The sequence below is a fragment of the Budorcas taxicolor genome, chromosome 16 (genome assembly GCF_023091745.1).
Source record: "Budorcas taxicolor isolate Tak-1 chromosome 16, Takin1.1, whole genome shotgun sequence".
Classification (NCBI taxonomy): domain Eukaryota; kingdom Metazoa; phylum Chordata; class Mammalia; order Artiodactyla; family Bovidae; genus Budorcas; species Budorcas taxicolor.
The window spans coordinates 33,131,739-33,149,396 of NC_068925.1; the positions used below are offsets into that span (position 1 = coordinate 33,131,739).

A 17,658-nucleotide genomic window follows, 5' to 3' on the forward strand; every position below is an offset into this window, starting at 1 on the left:
CAGCCAAATAAATAAATATTTTTAAAAATAATAATAATTTCTGTCACACTCTAACCTTTAAAGAATTTTCACTTTCATTATCTCAGACAGTGGCTCTTACCCTTTAGCATGCATAAGGCTCCCCTGAGGATGTCTGTGAAAATGTGGGTTCCTGGACCTCTGGAGGGTCTGTTCTAGAGGTCTGGAATGGGACCTGGGAGCTTACATTTCTAACAAGCACCCCCGTCCAGGTGCCTCTCAGCAGGTGGTTGGTAACCTATACTTCAGCAGGTGCAGGCCCAGGAGACCGTCACACGTGGCACGAGGCAGGCACCTGTGCCCAGGAGGCTCTCTGCCTACGTAACCTGCCCAGGAGAGACAGTGTAGTAACACTGATCTCCTACAGGGAATTGGCTATATAAATAAGGTAACTTTCTTAACTGGAAGCGGTTAGAAGAGGGGAAGGAAGGCAGGAGACAAAGCCCTAGATCCACTCCATTCCACAGAAAACTGTCCCACCAGCGAAAATCCCAACCCGCCTGCCGTCGTGGACATTCTTCCTCGTCTCTTACCATTTGACACTTGGACACTGGGTACATGCAAAGGGGACTCCATCTGCGCTGCTTTTGGAAGGTGGAAGGAGAACTATAGTGGGACTCTTTATTTTCCAGACACAGGAACACAGGAGGGAAGTGCCTGACCCAGAGTGGGTCTCAGGCGAAGCAGAAGTCAGGGTGAGAGGATCTCCCGATGCCAGGCTTGCACCCCAGATGGAGCTTCCCCATCCCCGAGGGTTTGAGAGCAGACTTGGGTTTCCACAGGGCCCGAGACAGCAGGCCCCGCACAAGCCTGGAGTCACATGGACAAGCAAATTTTCTACACAAGAGACCGAGCTCTCTTCTTGCCAGGAAAATGCCATTGTGACTTAAACTGGATGTTGAGGGCTAAGATCAGTGAAAGAGGTAAAATATGAATCCAAATGGTTAGAATATAAAGAAAAATTTTCCTTTTGCAAATATGCTATAATTATTCTGCAACTAGGAGATAAAATAAGATTTTTGTGGGAAGCCTGTTGTACTTTTTCATGGCCTTTTAAAAAACAAATTAATGCTAAAGATAGAAAAATGAATCATACATAAAACTCTTTTAATTACTAAAGAGATAAAATTTCCTTGAGATGGGGTGTGAAGTTTGACATTAGTCAGAACTTTTGAAAGTATTCTAGAAGGTGAGACTTGGGGGTGCCCAATCCTGAAGTATCCTTCCCCAAAAGAGAATATGACATTATCACTTATGAAGAATGCATGTGGATTGTATGCCCAGTCATGTCCGACTCTGAGATCCCATAAACTGCAGCCCACCAGGTTCCTCTGTCTATGGAATTTTCCAGGCAATAATATGGGAGTGGGTTGCCTCCACCTCCAGGGCATCTTCCCAACTCAGGGATTGAACCCACGTCCCTGGGGTCTCCTGTATTGGCAGGTGGATTCTTTACCACTGAGCCACCTGGGAAGCCAATTTATAAAGAGACTGGGGCTGATTCACCAGCCTGTATTTCTCTGTCGTGACCAGGGTCACGCAGGGTAATGGGCTTAGAGAAGACCACTCAGAGCTGCCTTGTGGGCTCCAAACAAGTCTGTACCTGGGCTTCCGCATGGGGCACCAGCGCCCACTTTCACGGTGCGTGTTGTGCCGGCTGCTGCTGCCCAGTGATATGCCCCTGGGTGTGCTTCCACCTTCAAGGACGTTGCATGTCTCTGGCACCCTCCTTCCCAGCTGCAGTGTGTCGCCTATCAGAAACAGCCTGTCTGCTAAGGTTCTGGGGGTCGCCAAACCCCTGCCTCACACTTCTCCGCCCTGGCCTCAGGGCACGTGGCTCATGCTCCCTCTGGGTGGTGATTCTAACACGCCCGGCTGGGTGAGTGGCACCTTACGCCTTCACTAGGCTCTCACCTCGGCACAGTCTCAGGACACTAGTGAAGGAAGAAATGCTTCCTGGGAAGCACTTCACAGTATTTCTTCCTGTGAAGAAATACAGTCTGTGGTTACTTTTTCATAAAACCTTCTGTTAAGATGATTCCTCGCCACCATTTTGATGCACTGTTTTTCAAATAGGAAGACCACATATTCAGGGACACTTCTAAGAGGTAGATCTGTTAACAACTACGCTGGGACAAGTGAATGCTGAGACCACCCCAGGTAGCCTGGGACACATGGTCACCCTGCTTAAGAAGGAGATGAGCTGCCCAAAGACGGCACGTGAGGCTGAGTCCCAGCTGACCCCAGGTCACACAAAACACGAACACAAAAGAACTCTTCGTGTAGTAAGTCACTGAGGTTTCAGGTTATTTGTTACCATGGCATCACCCAGCACAGACTGATGAATACAGCCTTATAGCTGTGTAACTTCTTTGTTACCACCTGGGAGAAATGGAGGTAACATAACACAATCCACGTCACTGGGTGTTTGTGAGGATTAAAGGAGCTAATATAAAAAGCACTTAGCTCGGTGCCTGGCACATGGTCATCAGTCCACCAGATGTTAGCCAGTGTTATTAATTATAATAATAACACAAGAGAATGAAAGAACACTCTAAGAACACAGGGAAGTCAAATTTCAAACCAAGCATGCATGCCCTTACTCAGGAATGGCAGGAAGGCCAATCGCGTCTAATATCTGCCCCACAAGCTGTTTGCCCCTTTGGCCATCGGAGGCCCTGCCTCCTTCTCTCAATCTAGTAGCCCACTCCCACCTGTATCTCTCCTGACCCATGGACTAGAGACCGTCATTACAACAGCTCTCTTGTGAATTCCTCCACTCCTTGACCCTGGGTTGCTTCCATCTCACCCAAATGACAAACCTTAATCCTGAATCAATACAACAATCCAACATTTTTGCTCCTGGGCCCACGTTACTGAACAAAATCCTCCCGCATTTCCTGATGTCTTTATATGGGCTCTTTCTCAATTCTTTCTCCCATTTCCCACAAGAGATATTTCCAAATTTCACCATTCTCCTCGAGTTCTCAGCCCTTTGAATATAAATGTGCCTGCTTGTGTCCATCTTCCAAAAATAACTCCCTCAGCCTGCTCAATCCAGCCCTGCGTCTCCCCTTCTCGGCACGGCCAAGGAACTGTCCTCTGCGCTCCACTTCCTCACACACCCTGCTCCTCCACCCACTGGACTCTGCACCCTGCCGCTTCCCAGGCTTCCCCAGCAGAGGTTATCAATGAACTCTGTTGCGATGGACATTTTCTCTGTCTTTAATTGAGCTTGCCTCCCGTGACATTTGACGGGGTTGGTCACTGCCTCCGAGTGCTTCTCTCCTGCCTTGGCTTCATGACGCCTCTCCGCTGCTGGCCCTCCTCTCCAACTTCTCGTTCCCAGTGTCTGTGGCTCCTCTTCCTCTGCCCTCTCTTAAATGCTGGTGTTCCCCATGCTTCCCTGTGGCCCTCTTCTCTTTTCTTGCCAAGGCATTAACTACTATTTAAAAGCTGAGAACTCAGAGAATCACGTCTCTGCCCAGCTCTTCCTCCTAATGATCCAATTGATTATTGAATGTCCCCACCTGGGTATCTCACTAGCTCCTCAGTCCCCTGGTGTCCAGAGCCAAACTCATCATTTTGCCTACCAACCCCGACTAGCTTCTTGGATTTCTGAATGAATGACATCACAATTCACTCACTGTCCAAACCAGAGACCTGGCACTCAGGCTTGACTTTTCCTAATCTCGCTCCTCCCACCAATCAAAGGGCTACCATCTGGTCTCCCTACTTCTAGTCTTCACCCTTCAAGTCTATTTTCCTTACTTACAAATGATCTTTCTCTGTGATCTTCAGAAGAAAGTTCCAACTCTTACACTAAAACCTTAACTGTACACTTAACCCAATATCCTTAATGATACAGCTCCTGACTGCCACCTCTCTTTCATCTCTCATGTCCCTAAATCTCCTCCATTCCAGCCTACTGAACTATTAATACTTTAAATTTCCAGACTGTTCCGTGTTTCATGACACCTCTGGATTTTTTTTTGTTCTTGTTCTTGCTGCTCTTCTGAAATACCCCATGTCCTGCTGCCCACTTAGTAAACCACTCATCTTGAAGTGAGATGTTACTTGTTTCCAGAAAGCCTTCTCTACTCAAAGTAACCTTTTGTCTCAGAGAAAGTTCCCCACTCCACGCTGAGTCAGCTGCCCTCTTCGGCACTTCCACAGTCCCCTGAACATGCCCTGTCTGAAATGTGACTGCTGACTGCCCTGCAGGTCTCCCTCACCAAACTGTAATCGTGACTAGTTAGGGACTGATTCACGTGCAACTCCAATTCCCGGTACATTATCTGATGTGGTTTAGTCACTAATTAGTGTCTGACTCTTTTGCAACTCCATGGACTGTAGCCTGCCAGGCTCCTCTGTCCACGGGATTTGCCAGGCAAGAATGCTGGAGTGGGTTGCCATTTCCTTCTCAAAGGGATCTTCCCAACCCAGGGATTGAACCTGCATCTCCTACACTGGCAGATGGATTCTTTACCCCTGAGCCACCAGGGAAGTCTGACTTTATCTAGTAATTCTCAGTAAAGGTTTCATGAATGAATAAACAGTAATAGTCTCTTGAGTAGCAGCCCCCTGCACGTCTAGGAGGAACAATCACAAGCAACATTAAGTGTTTATACGCTTATATATACATGCGCATGTAGTGGGGAAGCACCTTTAAATAAAGATCAGTGTGTATGTATGTGAAAGAGTGATACAGGTTATGGAAGAGGACTCATTTTCCTTTACCTGACTTTCCTCTTTGCCTTTCCATTGTGATTCTTTGTACTCAGATAACATTATTCTGCTCTTTCAACACTTGTACCTCTTATATACCATAAAATTTCTCAATATTCTTACTCAGTATTCAGAACAATATTCTCATGACAGGTATTCTGAATAGGTAAAATTCTAAAAACCACAAGAGAACTGCCACTTCCACACGTTATCAGTTTCCAATCAGTCTTCTTTTCTCAAGGGTCAGCCATCTCAACTCCTTTAGCTATGCCATAAATGGTAGGCAACATGCTAGATCAGCCAATTTAAATTTCTACATACACTAAGTGACTATCATCTCAGATGAGATTTGAAATTGGCGCCCACAAGAAATTAATTATTAATATCCGTTTCAATGAGCCTCCTTCCCCACTCTGACTGACGAAGGGTTTGTTGTTTTAAAAAGAAGCTGTCATCACATTACTACTCATTTTCAATCTGTGGTCATCCTGCCTCATCCCAAGATCTTCATATGCTAAACTTTAGGTCTTTCTAATCAGTCTTTACTTTTGTCAGCTTAATTAATTTGAAAGCAACCTGGGTTTTATTGTAGAACATTAACAATAACCCATGGATAATGTTAAATATTTTATGAATAGCTTAAAAGCAATGTGTTTAATTAGCAATGTAATGTGTCATTCCATTAGGCTAGACATGCTAAATAGATCTGTATTTTAAATTGTATGAGCACCTTTAAACAACAAAATATCTTGAAATAGTTGTCACAAGGCATTAATTAGCAATATGTAGGAGTTATAAGATAAAATGTGAAATTAACAGGGACAAGCAGTCTTTAAAATTATACTTTCAATTAGAAATGAAGTCTTTAGAGAGTTTAATTCTCATCTATCACCATCATTGTTATGTAGTCCTTATAAAGAATTGAATTCGATTCTGGATCAATTGCAGCAGACAACATTTCTTCCATTTCCTCCTGAGAAAAAGGCTCACCTGGGAGGAACAAGAAAGGACACTCATCGTTTACAATCATCTCATTTATTTTTTTTTTTTCTTTCCACTAATCCACTAAATTGCCATGGAGCCCCACCATCCCACGTTGTGTTGCCGGTTACTCTCCCTGGGGCCATAAAGCCAGCACATCCTGACAATCAGAGGTTCAAAGAGTATGCTCTCGTACTCCTGGCAAATCTTGGAGTTACTTTACCTTGCAGATAGCATAGTTCAAGCAACCTTTAGCATCAATCATTTCAGCCAAAACAGCAGGAGGACATGAAAACATAAATAAATAAGGTTTTCTATTTATTTAAATTAAAATCACCAAAATTGCCAAAAAGGCAATTAAAAGGATTAACCTGAAATCACAGTTTTATAGGAAGTCTAATCATTATATTTAGTAAGCATATGAAGAAAGGATGAAACGGTTGCTATGCAGAAAGGCTGAACAACAGATAACATGGTTTAAAACTGTAAGTGAAAGTGGAAGTGAAGTCGCTCAGTCGTGTCCGACTCTTTGTGACCCCATGGACTGTAGCCCACCAGGCTTCTCCGTCCATGAGATTTTCCAGGCAAGAAAACTGGAGTGGGTTGCCATTTCCTTCTCCAGGCGATCTTCCTGACCCAGGGACTGAACCCGGGTCTCCCACATTGTAGGCAGACGCTTTACTGTCTCAGCCACCGGGGAAGTCCAAAGTGTAAGAATGTCTATGAATATCCTCTAATGAGGGTAGATCAATTTAGTGTCTCAGCTGCACCCAGTGACCACACATGCCGTTCACCAGTCATTTCAAACCAGTCCTCTTTGCTATAGTTTGGCCCAGTGTTGCTGTCAAATGAAACCAAAAGTTGGATAGAAAATCTGTGAGCTTTATTTGGGTTCAGGTAACAACTGAAGGCCATCTTGGATACTGGTTTCACCAAGATGAAAAGCAAATTTAGGAAGAACATTGGAAAGGTCGTCATCTATTTAAGACAGAATTTTGTTCTGATATTAAACCAAAATACAGAAACATCCAAATTGTCACCTTATTCCTAAAGAGCATTAATCCAAGTAGATAAATTACCAAGGCCTGAGAGTTACCTACCTTACGCACTTAAGTCACCTGCTACTACAAACTATGATGCCTTCTAAGGTGGAATTCAGTTACTAATACAGAAATTATTCAAGTGGGGGTTTTGATGATGATGATGATAGTATTACCAAACAATGGAACATGCTCGTGTTTTTTTGAAATCATGTTTACATCCTAAGGAAAGAAAGAATGCCTAAAATGTCCAAAAAAGACAAATTCTGAATCTTTCTTATAACCTAATTGGTAAACACTAAGTCCACTGCCAATGAACTTTGATGGATATGGGAGTCCTTATGAGAACACAGACAACAAATATTTATCAAGACCCACTGTTTGCCAAGCACTGATCTAAGTGCTTCACAGATATTAAGTTAATCTCTGCACCACCTCCTGAGAGGTAAGAACTGTGAATCCCGGCTTAGAGCTCAGGACACCAGCACACGAGGAGAAGAGGCAGGCAGCCCCAGCCAGTGCCTGGAGGAGCTGGATCTGCACGCCAGCAGAACAAGTCGAGGTCCAGGAACTGCACTCGGTCACTTGGAACGAGGCCGTGTTCACAGCGAAATTCAGAAGGTAGTCACTGCTTCCTCAAGCAAGGAAAGAAACAAGTAGTATTTGATTAAGGATGGGAGGAAAATAGCTTAATCGTTAAAAGCACAGCTTGGGGGCCAGACTGCCTGGGTCCAAATGCTCAACTGTTTCGTTAGCTTTAAGATCCCGGGCAAGTCCCTGACTTCTCTGTGTCTGCTTTCCTATCTGTAAAATACTATCTCATGGGTTTGCTGTTGTGGTTCCGTCACTCAGTCATGTCCGACTCTTTGCGACCCCATAGGCTGCAGCATGCCGGGCTTCCCTGTCCTTCACCATCTCCCGGAGCTTGCTCAAACTCATGTCCATTGAGTCAGTGATGCCATCATCATCTCATCCTCTGTCGTCCCCTTCTCCTCCTGCCTTCAATCTTTCCCAGAATTAGGTCTTTTCTAATGAGTCAGCTCTTCGCATCAGGTGGCCAGAGTATTGGCGCTTCAGCTTCATCATCAGTTCTTTCAATGATGTTCAGGATTGATTTTCTTTAGGATTAACTGGCTTGATCTCCTTGCAGTCCAAGGGACTCTCAAGAGTCTTCTCCAACACCACAGTTCATAGGTTTGTTATGAGTATTAAAATTGTTCTTATTTGAATAGCACTTAGAACGTTGCCTGGCACACAGGCAGCAATATGTGTTAGTTCAAAAAAGTTCTTTTGAGATCTTTCCTGCTAATAAATACTACTTGACACCATACACATACCTAGACACATGTGGACTTCTATCCTGTAGGAGCTTGATTCAGTGTGACTTCTGATGTTCATCATATAACATCCTGGGCATTTAGAATGCATATTCTCAAACTGATTAATATTCTGTGGATATTGTGAACAGCTGCATTGTCTCTGGATGCACCACGGTCTGATTCCTCTATTTCAGTGAGTACCATTACCCTAATACCCACCACCCAGGCCAAAGCCTTGTTATTTTGACTCAGCTCCCCTCTTTGTGCCCTGCACTCAGTTGCTCATCATACATAACCTGTGGATCTTGCTGCAGACAGTACTATTGTATCAAACCCTTCTTTCCATTCCCATTGCCACTGCTAGATATAGCCCTTATTGGGATACCTTCAAAATGCTGAACCAGCCTCCTAACTGGTCTCCCCAGTCTAACCTCTTTCTTGCTCTTCTCACAAGCCCACCAGCCCCAGGTCAACCTTTCCACAATCCCTCTTGCACTGCGCAGCTCACCTGCTCAAAACCCTACAGTGCTTCTCCACTGCCCACAGGATAAAGTCTCCTGAGCCTCAGCCTCCACAATCTAGTCCTGGTTAACCCCTCTAGATTCATTTCCTACTGTTTGCCAACAAGACCCTCTGAGTTTTCTCAGTCTCCAAAAATATCATGCTCATTCCTACTTCCCCGTCTTTGTTCATGCTTTTTATCAGTCGATGTCTTCCTCTCATCAGCTCCTCATCCATTCTACCTCACTCACTCATTAATTTAACGAGTACCTGCTGAGACGTATGATGTAAGGGAGTGCTATAATGGATAATATTTTAGCCCTTCTCCTGATAACTCACCCAGATTATTCTACTATCTTTAGAAACCTATTTTCTCTTAAAGTCTTCCCAGAACAAGCTTTCCAGGCTGGTCCAGACCACACTGATCTTCTGATACTCACTTTTTTCTACTATCTTACATTTTGAATTGTTTTATTCCCTCCTGTAAGACTATAATCTCCTTGAGAAAGGGAGCAGATTTTAGTATTATTACCTCTCAATGCTCTTGGATCCCTTACCTACACACAGTAGGCACATCCTACTAATGATTTGGCCCTTTTGACTAAATTCATATTGCCTGATATAACCTAGTATTTATTTCCCTTAGCTTAATCCCTAAGCTGATGCTTTGAAACATCACATTTCCATCAAAGTTCATCCCTAAGATAATTTTAAGAGGGTCATAAGTTCTTGGGTGGCAGCTTTAACAATCATGTCACATTCACTCTCACCCTCTGTATTCTCACCTAATGGTGGATCAAGTCAAAATGGTCAAACCAGTGGCACATGGAGACACAGTCTTAGTCTTCTGTACTTAAAATCTCATGCGCTTCTGATTGTCTCAACTGACTAGCAACTGTGAATTACTCAGGACTCATCTGTGAACTAGTGAACTAGACAGAGAAAGAGTTCTAACTTTATATGGGAAGAGGGCAGGTGAGACCATGAAACCATATATATGAAACCATATATATATGAAACCATGAGAATGGTTTCAAGAGCATGTCCATTAGGCTACTGACACTCAGGGAAAACAAGTTTACACATCAGACTAAGTAGAGAGAATTCCTAAAGAAAATATGTTGGCCTTACAGAGGTGTGCAGGTATTATGTATAAGTGTGTGTGTGTGTGTGTGTGTGTGTGTGTGCAGTTTAAGTGCAAAGCAAATATATTCACTGTTATTAGCATAAAAATGAAAAATTTAATGGAATTCATATATACATTTGAGGCTGTATTGCCCCTAACTTTACCAACTGAAAAGTTCTTTAAAAAAGGAATTTTGGGGCTTCCCTGGTGGTCCACTGGTTAAGAATTTGCCTTGTAATACAAGGGACACCAGTTCGATCCCTGGTCCAGGAAGATTCCACGTGCTGCAGAGCATGTGGTAAGCGCCTGTGCCACAGCTGCTGAGCCCACACGCTGCAGCTCCTTAGAGCCCATGCTCTGCAACGAGAGAAGCCACCGCAGCAAGAAGCCTGTGCACCGCAGCTAGAGACGCAGACCCTACTCACCCACTGCGACTGCAGACAGCCTGCACACAGCAGTGAAGACCCACCACAGACAAAAAAGAAACATGAACAAACCTTTTTTTTTCTTAAAAAAAAACAGGGAGTTTTTACAGACTCCAGTTGAAATCTTCAATCTAGTAACAAGAATGATTGATAGTTCATGTTTTCCTGGTGACATACCTTTTATTCTGGAAATACTCTAAGTGAATGAAATGACTTCAATTTATAGAAGTATCATTATACTTTACAAAATCCTATAAGGCAATAATCCATCCCCTCTTAACTTACCCTTTGTCCTCTTATCCACCACAAAACTCCAAAACCAAAATGATAAGAATACTAAGTAACTTCTTTTAACTGGAATGATCAAAGTATCCTCTAGAACTTTTGCATAATTGTTTTAAAATTATTAATCACTTAAATAAGTCATTGTTAACAAGTAACAAGACTTCCCTAGTGGCTCACACAGTAAGAATCTGCCTTGGGTGGGGAAGAGCCCCTGGAGAAGGGAATGCCAACCCACTCCAGTGCTCTTGCCGGGAGAAATCCAAGGACAGAGAAGCCTGGTGGGCTACAGTCCATGGGGTCGCAAAGAGTGAGACACAACAGAGCGACTTTCATTTATAAGTAATGAATCACTCTCACCTTCTTCAGTCATATACTTTATCAGTTCGTCCTTAGAAAGAAATCCACGTTTAGCTGGATCTAATACCTAGGGGGAAGGAAAAGATAGGTGTTCTTTTTTTTAATGAAAATTCCACATGATGATTTTTTTCACATAAATAAAAATATATGTAAAATTTGTGGCTTACATACCTCAAAAGCTCGAAGAAGGATATCTTCTGGAATTGGTCTATATCTAATTATGCAATAAAAGGAGTAAACACCACAGTATTTAGCTCAATCTCCAAATAACAAATGATTGCATTTAAAAAAATAAATAAAGCTGCTAGCATACTAGGATAATAATTCATCCCTCACTGAAATATTTTTGGATTTCTAGATAATAAAGTTGAAAGTACTCCATACCCACAAGGAATACTTAGTTAAATGTTATCTGTTAGCTTTTTTCATCATTATGGGAACAAAATTCCTACAGTAAACAAACTATGGTAAGCTAATGCTACACTTTCTTTAGAAAAATAATTAGGGTTAATTCTTATTTATCATTGATAATTCAAACAGAAGCTAATAAGAATGTTGTTGATTTATGCTTTTTGCAGCTTTTTTGCCCTTTAATTACACTTTGATTATTAGATTAATACTGAAGTGGTGGATATTTCTGAGAACATACCAACTGGCCATTCAGAAGTGTAGAGAAAAACTAGGAGGAAGCTATTCTGTGATAAACGTTGGCTGAGTATAACATACAAAGTGAAAAGGCCAAGTGTTTTGAAATTAATGCAATTCTAATCATTACCTCAACAATTGTGTTTACTTTCTTACCTTCTTTCCAGTAGGACTTCAGTCATCACTGGTAGAAATTTTTCAAATCGAATGTATCCAGTGGGTTCTTCTTCCTCCACCTGGACAATCAGTAAAAAACAGCCTCTTATTCATTCAGCAAATGTAATGACCAGCTACTTTTTCCAAGCACTGTGCCAAGTACTGGGGATTTGATAATGGGGAACATTTCATGCAAAGATGGGCTCAATAAAGGACAGAAATGGTATGGACCTAACAGAAGCAGAAGATATTAAGAAGAGGTGGCAAGAAGACACAGAACTGTACAAAACAGAGCTTCACGACCCAGATAATCACGATGATGTGATCACTCACCTAGTGCCAGACATCCTGGAATGTGAAGTCAAGTGGGCCTTAGAAAGCATCACTATGAACAAAGCTAGTGGAGGTGATGGAATTCCAGTGGAGCTATTTCAAATCCTGGAAGATGATGCTGCGAAAGTGCTGTACTCAATATGCCAGCAAATTTGGAAAACTCAGCAGTGGCCACAGGACTGGAAAAGGTCAGTTTTCATTCCAATCACAAAGAAAGGCAATGCCAAAGAAAGCTCAAACTACCGCACAATTGCACTCTTCTCACATGCTAGTAAAGTAATGCTCAAAATTCTCGAAGCCAGGCTTCAGCAACATGTGAACCGTGAACTTCCAGATGTTCAAGTTGGTTTTAGAAAAGGCAGAGGAACCAGAGATCAAATTGCCAACATCCGCTGGATCATCGAAAAAGCAAGAGAGTTCCAGAAAAACATCCATTTCTGTTTTATTGACTATGCCAAAGCCTTTGACTGTGTGGACCACAATAAACTGTGGGAAATTCTGAAAGAGATGGGAATACCAGACCACCTGACCTGCCTCTTGAGAAACCTATATGCAGGTCAGGAAGTAACAGTTAGAACTGGACATGGAACAACAGATTAGTTCCAAATAGGAAAAGGAGTACGTCAAGGCTGTATATTGTCACCCTGCTTCTTTAACTTATATGCAGAGTACATCATGAGAAACGCTGGACTGGAAGAAACACAAGCTGGAATCAAGATTGCCGGGAGAAATATCAATAACCTCAGATACGCCGATGACACCACCCTTATGGCAGAAAGCGAAGAGGAACTAAAAAGCCTCTTGATGAAAGTGAAAGTGGAGAGTGAAAAAGTTGGCTTAAAGCTCAACAATCAGAAAATGAAGATCATGGCATCTGGTCCCATCACTTCATGGGAAATAGATGGGGAAACAGTAGAAACAGTGTCAGACTTTATTTTTTTGGGCTGCAAAATCACTGCAGATGGTGATTGCAGCCATGAAATTAAAAGACGCTTACTCCTTGGAAGAAAAGTTATGACCAACCTAGACAGCATATTGAAAAGCAGAGACATTACTTTGCCAACAATGGTCCGTCTAGTCAAGGCTATGGTTTTTCCTGTGGTCATGTATGGATGTGAGAGTTCGACTGTGAAGAAAGCTGAGTGCCAAAGAATTGATGCTTTTGAACTGTGGTGTTGGAGAAGACTTTTGAGAGTCCCTTGGACTGCAAGGAGGTCCAACCAGTCCATTCTAAAGGAGATCAGTCCTGTTCACTGGAAGGACTGATGCTAAAGCTGAAACTCCAGTACTTTGGCCACCTCATGCGAAGAGTTGACTCACTGGAAAAGACCCCGATACTGGGAGAGATTGGGGGCAGGAGGAGAAGGGGACGACAGACGATGAGATGGCTGGATGGCATCACCGACTCAATGGACATGAGTCTGAGTGAACTCTGGGAGTTGGTGATGGACAGGGAGGCGTGGCGTGCTGTGATTCATGGGGTCGCAAAGAGTCGGACACGACTGAGCCACTGAACTGACTGACTGACTGACTGACTGATACTTGGACGTGGTCCCCACTCACAGGGTTCATATTCTGAAAGTGGAGGCATAAATCCATCAAAAAAACCACAAAGCTGAGTGTCTAATTATAAGTTTATGTAAGAAACAATGAAGTAAAGGAGCAAAGGTCTATTAGAGTACAGAAAAAAGAAAACTTTTCTTGGCCAAATTATCAGGAAATGCATTCATACAGAAATCACACTTGAGTTGATTATTATAAAGGATGAGTAAAAGGTAATCAAAAACAGCAGGGAAAGACACTCCCAGGTGATGAAATTACAGGCACTAAGACCCTGTGGGATGCACCGGAGCCCAGGAGGCTGAAGCATACGGAGCAAGGCGGAGAATGTTTTCAGATGAGGCTGGAGAGAGAAATGGGGACTAGACCTTGCAAGGTATTACCATCCACGTACATGACTTTGGTTGTTATCCCAAGACACCATTACCCTAAATCACTGAAGGTCTCATAGATGTGTGTCTAAAAAATCACACTGGTTGTGGGTAAGGCAGCTTCTGCAGTAGTCTAAGCAGATATGCCAAGGGCTTGGATCAGAGAGCGGTGGCCATGGAGAGAGAAGTAGGTGTTTTCAAGAAACACTTAAGATATAAAACCAAGAAAACCTGGTACTGCATCTATTACAGGCAAGGATGAGGGAAAAAAGAGGGCCAAGGACAACTCCCAGGATTCTGACTTGCACAAATGAGATGGACTAATGCTTCCCCTGACATAAGGAACACTGGCTAAGAGACCAGATTAGGGAACCAATGAATCTCAAGGACTGTACTATTCATTAAATAACTAGATGCTCTGCGGAACACTGTTACACCACTGCTAACTAAGACAACACCTAACAATTTTGGTACCCAGAACTATTAGATGAGAATGAGGAAGACTCAAGCTCAAAAGGTTCAGCCTTGATTGTGTGGCTGAACAGTACTCTATTCATTTTAAATTTCATGTCAGGCTATTTATGAGAAGTTGTAAATGTTCCACTCCCTTTCAAAAATCCTATTAGAAAGCTCACACATTCTGATTCAACAGTGGCGATTTTAAAAGATTTATTCTTTGAGCAAAAGATAAGAAATCTATAGGTGCTGCTAAGTGGAATGCACTGTCATCAAATGACAACTATTTTTTAATGTTTATACTAGATTCTCACCTAGTATGAGGCAAGCCCTTGAACTCCACTATCAGTAAGAAATGGCATCCATCTAATGACAGAATGATGTGTTTCAGAATTTCTGAGGCCATCGATACATGAGCAATTGTTTTCAGCTGCCTCTAGATCCAAGGCAAGCAGTTTGCACATCAGTGTTCATGTGGCTGTGATTTGTGGCTGTGGTTCAGACGTGCTTAAGTAGCACTCTAACTCCCAGCCGCACAAACTGCTTAAAACTAAAATGCCAATCTAATGAGACTGCCTCCAGAGGGATCATTTTTAAATTAAAAGGTTGCATTTCTATTCTGATTAATCCAGAAATCTGTTCCAGAAGCTGGCGCTATAGTTTGTTTCCCTTTCCCTGTACCCTCAACAAACTGCAGAGCCAACAGTCTTCACCATGCAAGAGCAAAAATCCTATGTTATGAGCACGCTCATCAATCCACAAACGGTTCATAGTTTTTCCAAAGGGAGTTCAACTCTACAGCACGCTCTCCATCATGTGAGAAGTCACAGACACATCCTATGTCCCTCATAACGCCTACCCCACCATGGTCATGCTCCTGGACAACTTCCAGAAGCCCTTGGTGCTCTGAACACAGGTGAAACGCTATTCTGTGTACAGCCAAATGGCCTGATGGATCTGTATAGGCCTAAAACTTCACAAAAATAATAAGTTAAAGCAAAACTCCAGTGAATCAGGATAGCAGATGAGGCATATATTTTCCTTGATATTTTTAAAGAGAGATAAGGAACAAATAAAGGCCTTGGGGTTAAAAAAGTAAGAAGAAAAATATGTAAGTCCATCTTCAACTTGGACAGTGTGAAAATCTTTCTATGACTCAACACTGTCCTCTAGAGGCCACATCTAATCTCCTCTTTTTGTATTAAGAGATATATAAGCAATGGCATGAAAATAGTACAATTATATAATATTTCTAAATACAGTATTAATGAACTGTATAACATATACTAGACACTACCTTATATTATTAAAAGCTTTTATTATATATACATATTTTAGAATAGATTTAGATTTACAGATAGCAGAGAGTTCTCATATACCTCCCAGTTTCCTCTACTGTTTACCCTTGCATTATTATGGTACAACTATACTTGGTTCTTGGAAGAAAAGTTATGACCAACCTAGACAGCATATTCAAAAGCAGAGACATTACTTTGCTAACAAAGGTCCATCTAGTCAAGGCGATGGTTTTTCCCGTGGTCATGTATGGATGTGAGAGTTGGACTGTGAAGAAAGCTGAGTGCCAAAGAATTGATGCTTTTGAACTATGGTGTTAGAGGACTCTTGAGAGTCCCTTGGACTGCAAGGCGATCCAACCAGTCCATTCTAAATTTGGAAGAAATGATGCTAAGGCTGAAACTCCAGTACTTTGGCCACCTCATGTGAAGAGTTCACTCATTGGAAAAGACTCTGATGCTGGGAGGGATTGGGGGCAGGAGGAGAAGGGGACGACAGAGGATGAGATGGCTGGATGGCATCACCGACTCGATGGACATGAGTCTGAGTGAACTCTGGGAGTTGGTGATGGACAGGGAGGCCTGGCGTGCTGCAATTCATGGAGTCGCAAAGAGTTGGACACGACTGAGCGACTGAACTGAACTGAGCTGAACTGATACTTGGTTCATTGTAACTTATCCATTGAACCAATACTGACCTATTATTATTTACTGAACTCCACGTTTTATTTTGATTTCACTGTTTTTTAAAAGGCATTTTAAAAATATGGTACATTTCTCTATCATAGAAGAGAAGCAAGAAAAGCAGGATAGAACAACCTGCCTGACAATCTGGAAATGGTTGGATAGAGGGGAGGATAATAAGTGCTTCTATTACTTCTGGTGCAGGACAAACTAGTTGACTTTATGAGGCCATGAGTAAGACAGGACAAAAACACTAGTTTCTATAAATGTTATGCAATAATGGCTCAATGATTATTTAAATGCCTTTAAAATTTAATAGAAATATATAAAATATTGAACCACAATTTATCATATATTGTATGTAAACATATATAGATAGTTATGGGTTGAGTTATATCTTCCCTAAGTTCATATGTTGGAGTCCTGATCTCTGGTCCACCTCAGAATGTGACTTCTTTGGAGACAGGGTAATCAAGTTTACCCTCAGTGAGGTAATCAACTTAAAATGAGGTCATTAGGGTGGGCCCTACTCCAATATAACTGATGTCCTAATAAAAAGAAGAAATCTGGACAGAGAAAGGCACACAGGGAGAATGTCATGTGAACATGAAGACAAGCTCTACAAGCCAAGAAGGCAGGCCTAAAACAGATTCTTCTCTCCTAGCCAACAGAAGGAACCAACTCTGCCTAATTCTGTCCTTCTAGCTTCCAGAACTGTGAAACAATAAATTTCTGTTGTTTAAGACACTGTCTGCGGTACTTTGTTACAGCAGTTCTACCAAACTTCATGCACTTGCACACAAATGTTGTGAGAAATATGACATAAAGGTGCTTTGTAAACCTTGAATTATTATGATTATTATTTTAATCAGTAGTGTACACACTTCTGGTTCTATATTCTGCAATGACACCTCCTCCTAAAAGAATCGATCTCTGGTGGTAAAATTTTAGACACAGCCTCCTTGACCCACCATAGGGAACTGCTTTTTACAGAAGTCTGATCCTGACTCCTCTCTGTGAAATGCCACGTGGAATGTGGCATGAATGTATTAAGCTGCTAGGCATGTCTAATGCCTGTCCCTCGCCCCTGAACCCTGGCCTAGAGAAGAGGGTTTGCAGATCAGCAGCCGTGATGTCTCCACCCTGCTGTTCCCCTACTTGCTTCCTGGGCTGAAAGGAGAGGAGAGTAACAGCCAGCCATCTGTCACATCTTCCTCCTCTTCAAAAGACAAAAACGAAACAAATATATCTTGTTATTGTGCACGTGAATGAGGCAAAGTAAGTTCTAATCTGGTCTGTTTCATCTAAGAGAAAGGCTAATGTGCTAGAAAGGAGGTAATAATTAGAAAGCAAGCTCGGGAGCATTTATGAATGCAGA

The 17,658-nt window shown here is 42.3% G+C and overlaps 1 protein-coding gene across 1 annotated transcript in view; it reads right to left on the reverse strand.

Moving 5' to 3' along the window:
• Positions 1-5,620: 5,620 nt before the first annotated feature.
• EFCAB2 (EF-hand calcium binding domain 2) overlaps positions 5,621-17,658 on the reverse strand; it is a 117,766-nt gene continuing 105,728 nt past the window's right edge. Inside the window, exons 4-7 of the mRNA XM_052653962.1 lie at positions 11,582-11,661; positions 10,952-10,994; positions 10,781-10,847; positions 5,621-5,736 (exon numbers count right to left, since the gene is read on the reverse strand). Of these exons, the coding sequence (XP_052509922.1) occupies positions 5,621-5,736; positions 10,781-10,847; positions 10,952-10,994; positions 11,582-11,661 (306 nt within the window). The remainder of the gene's footprint in view (positions 5,737-10,780; positions 10,848-10,951; positions 10,995-11,581; positions 11,662-17,658) is intronic.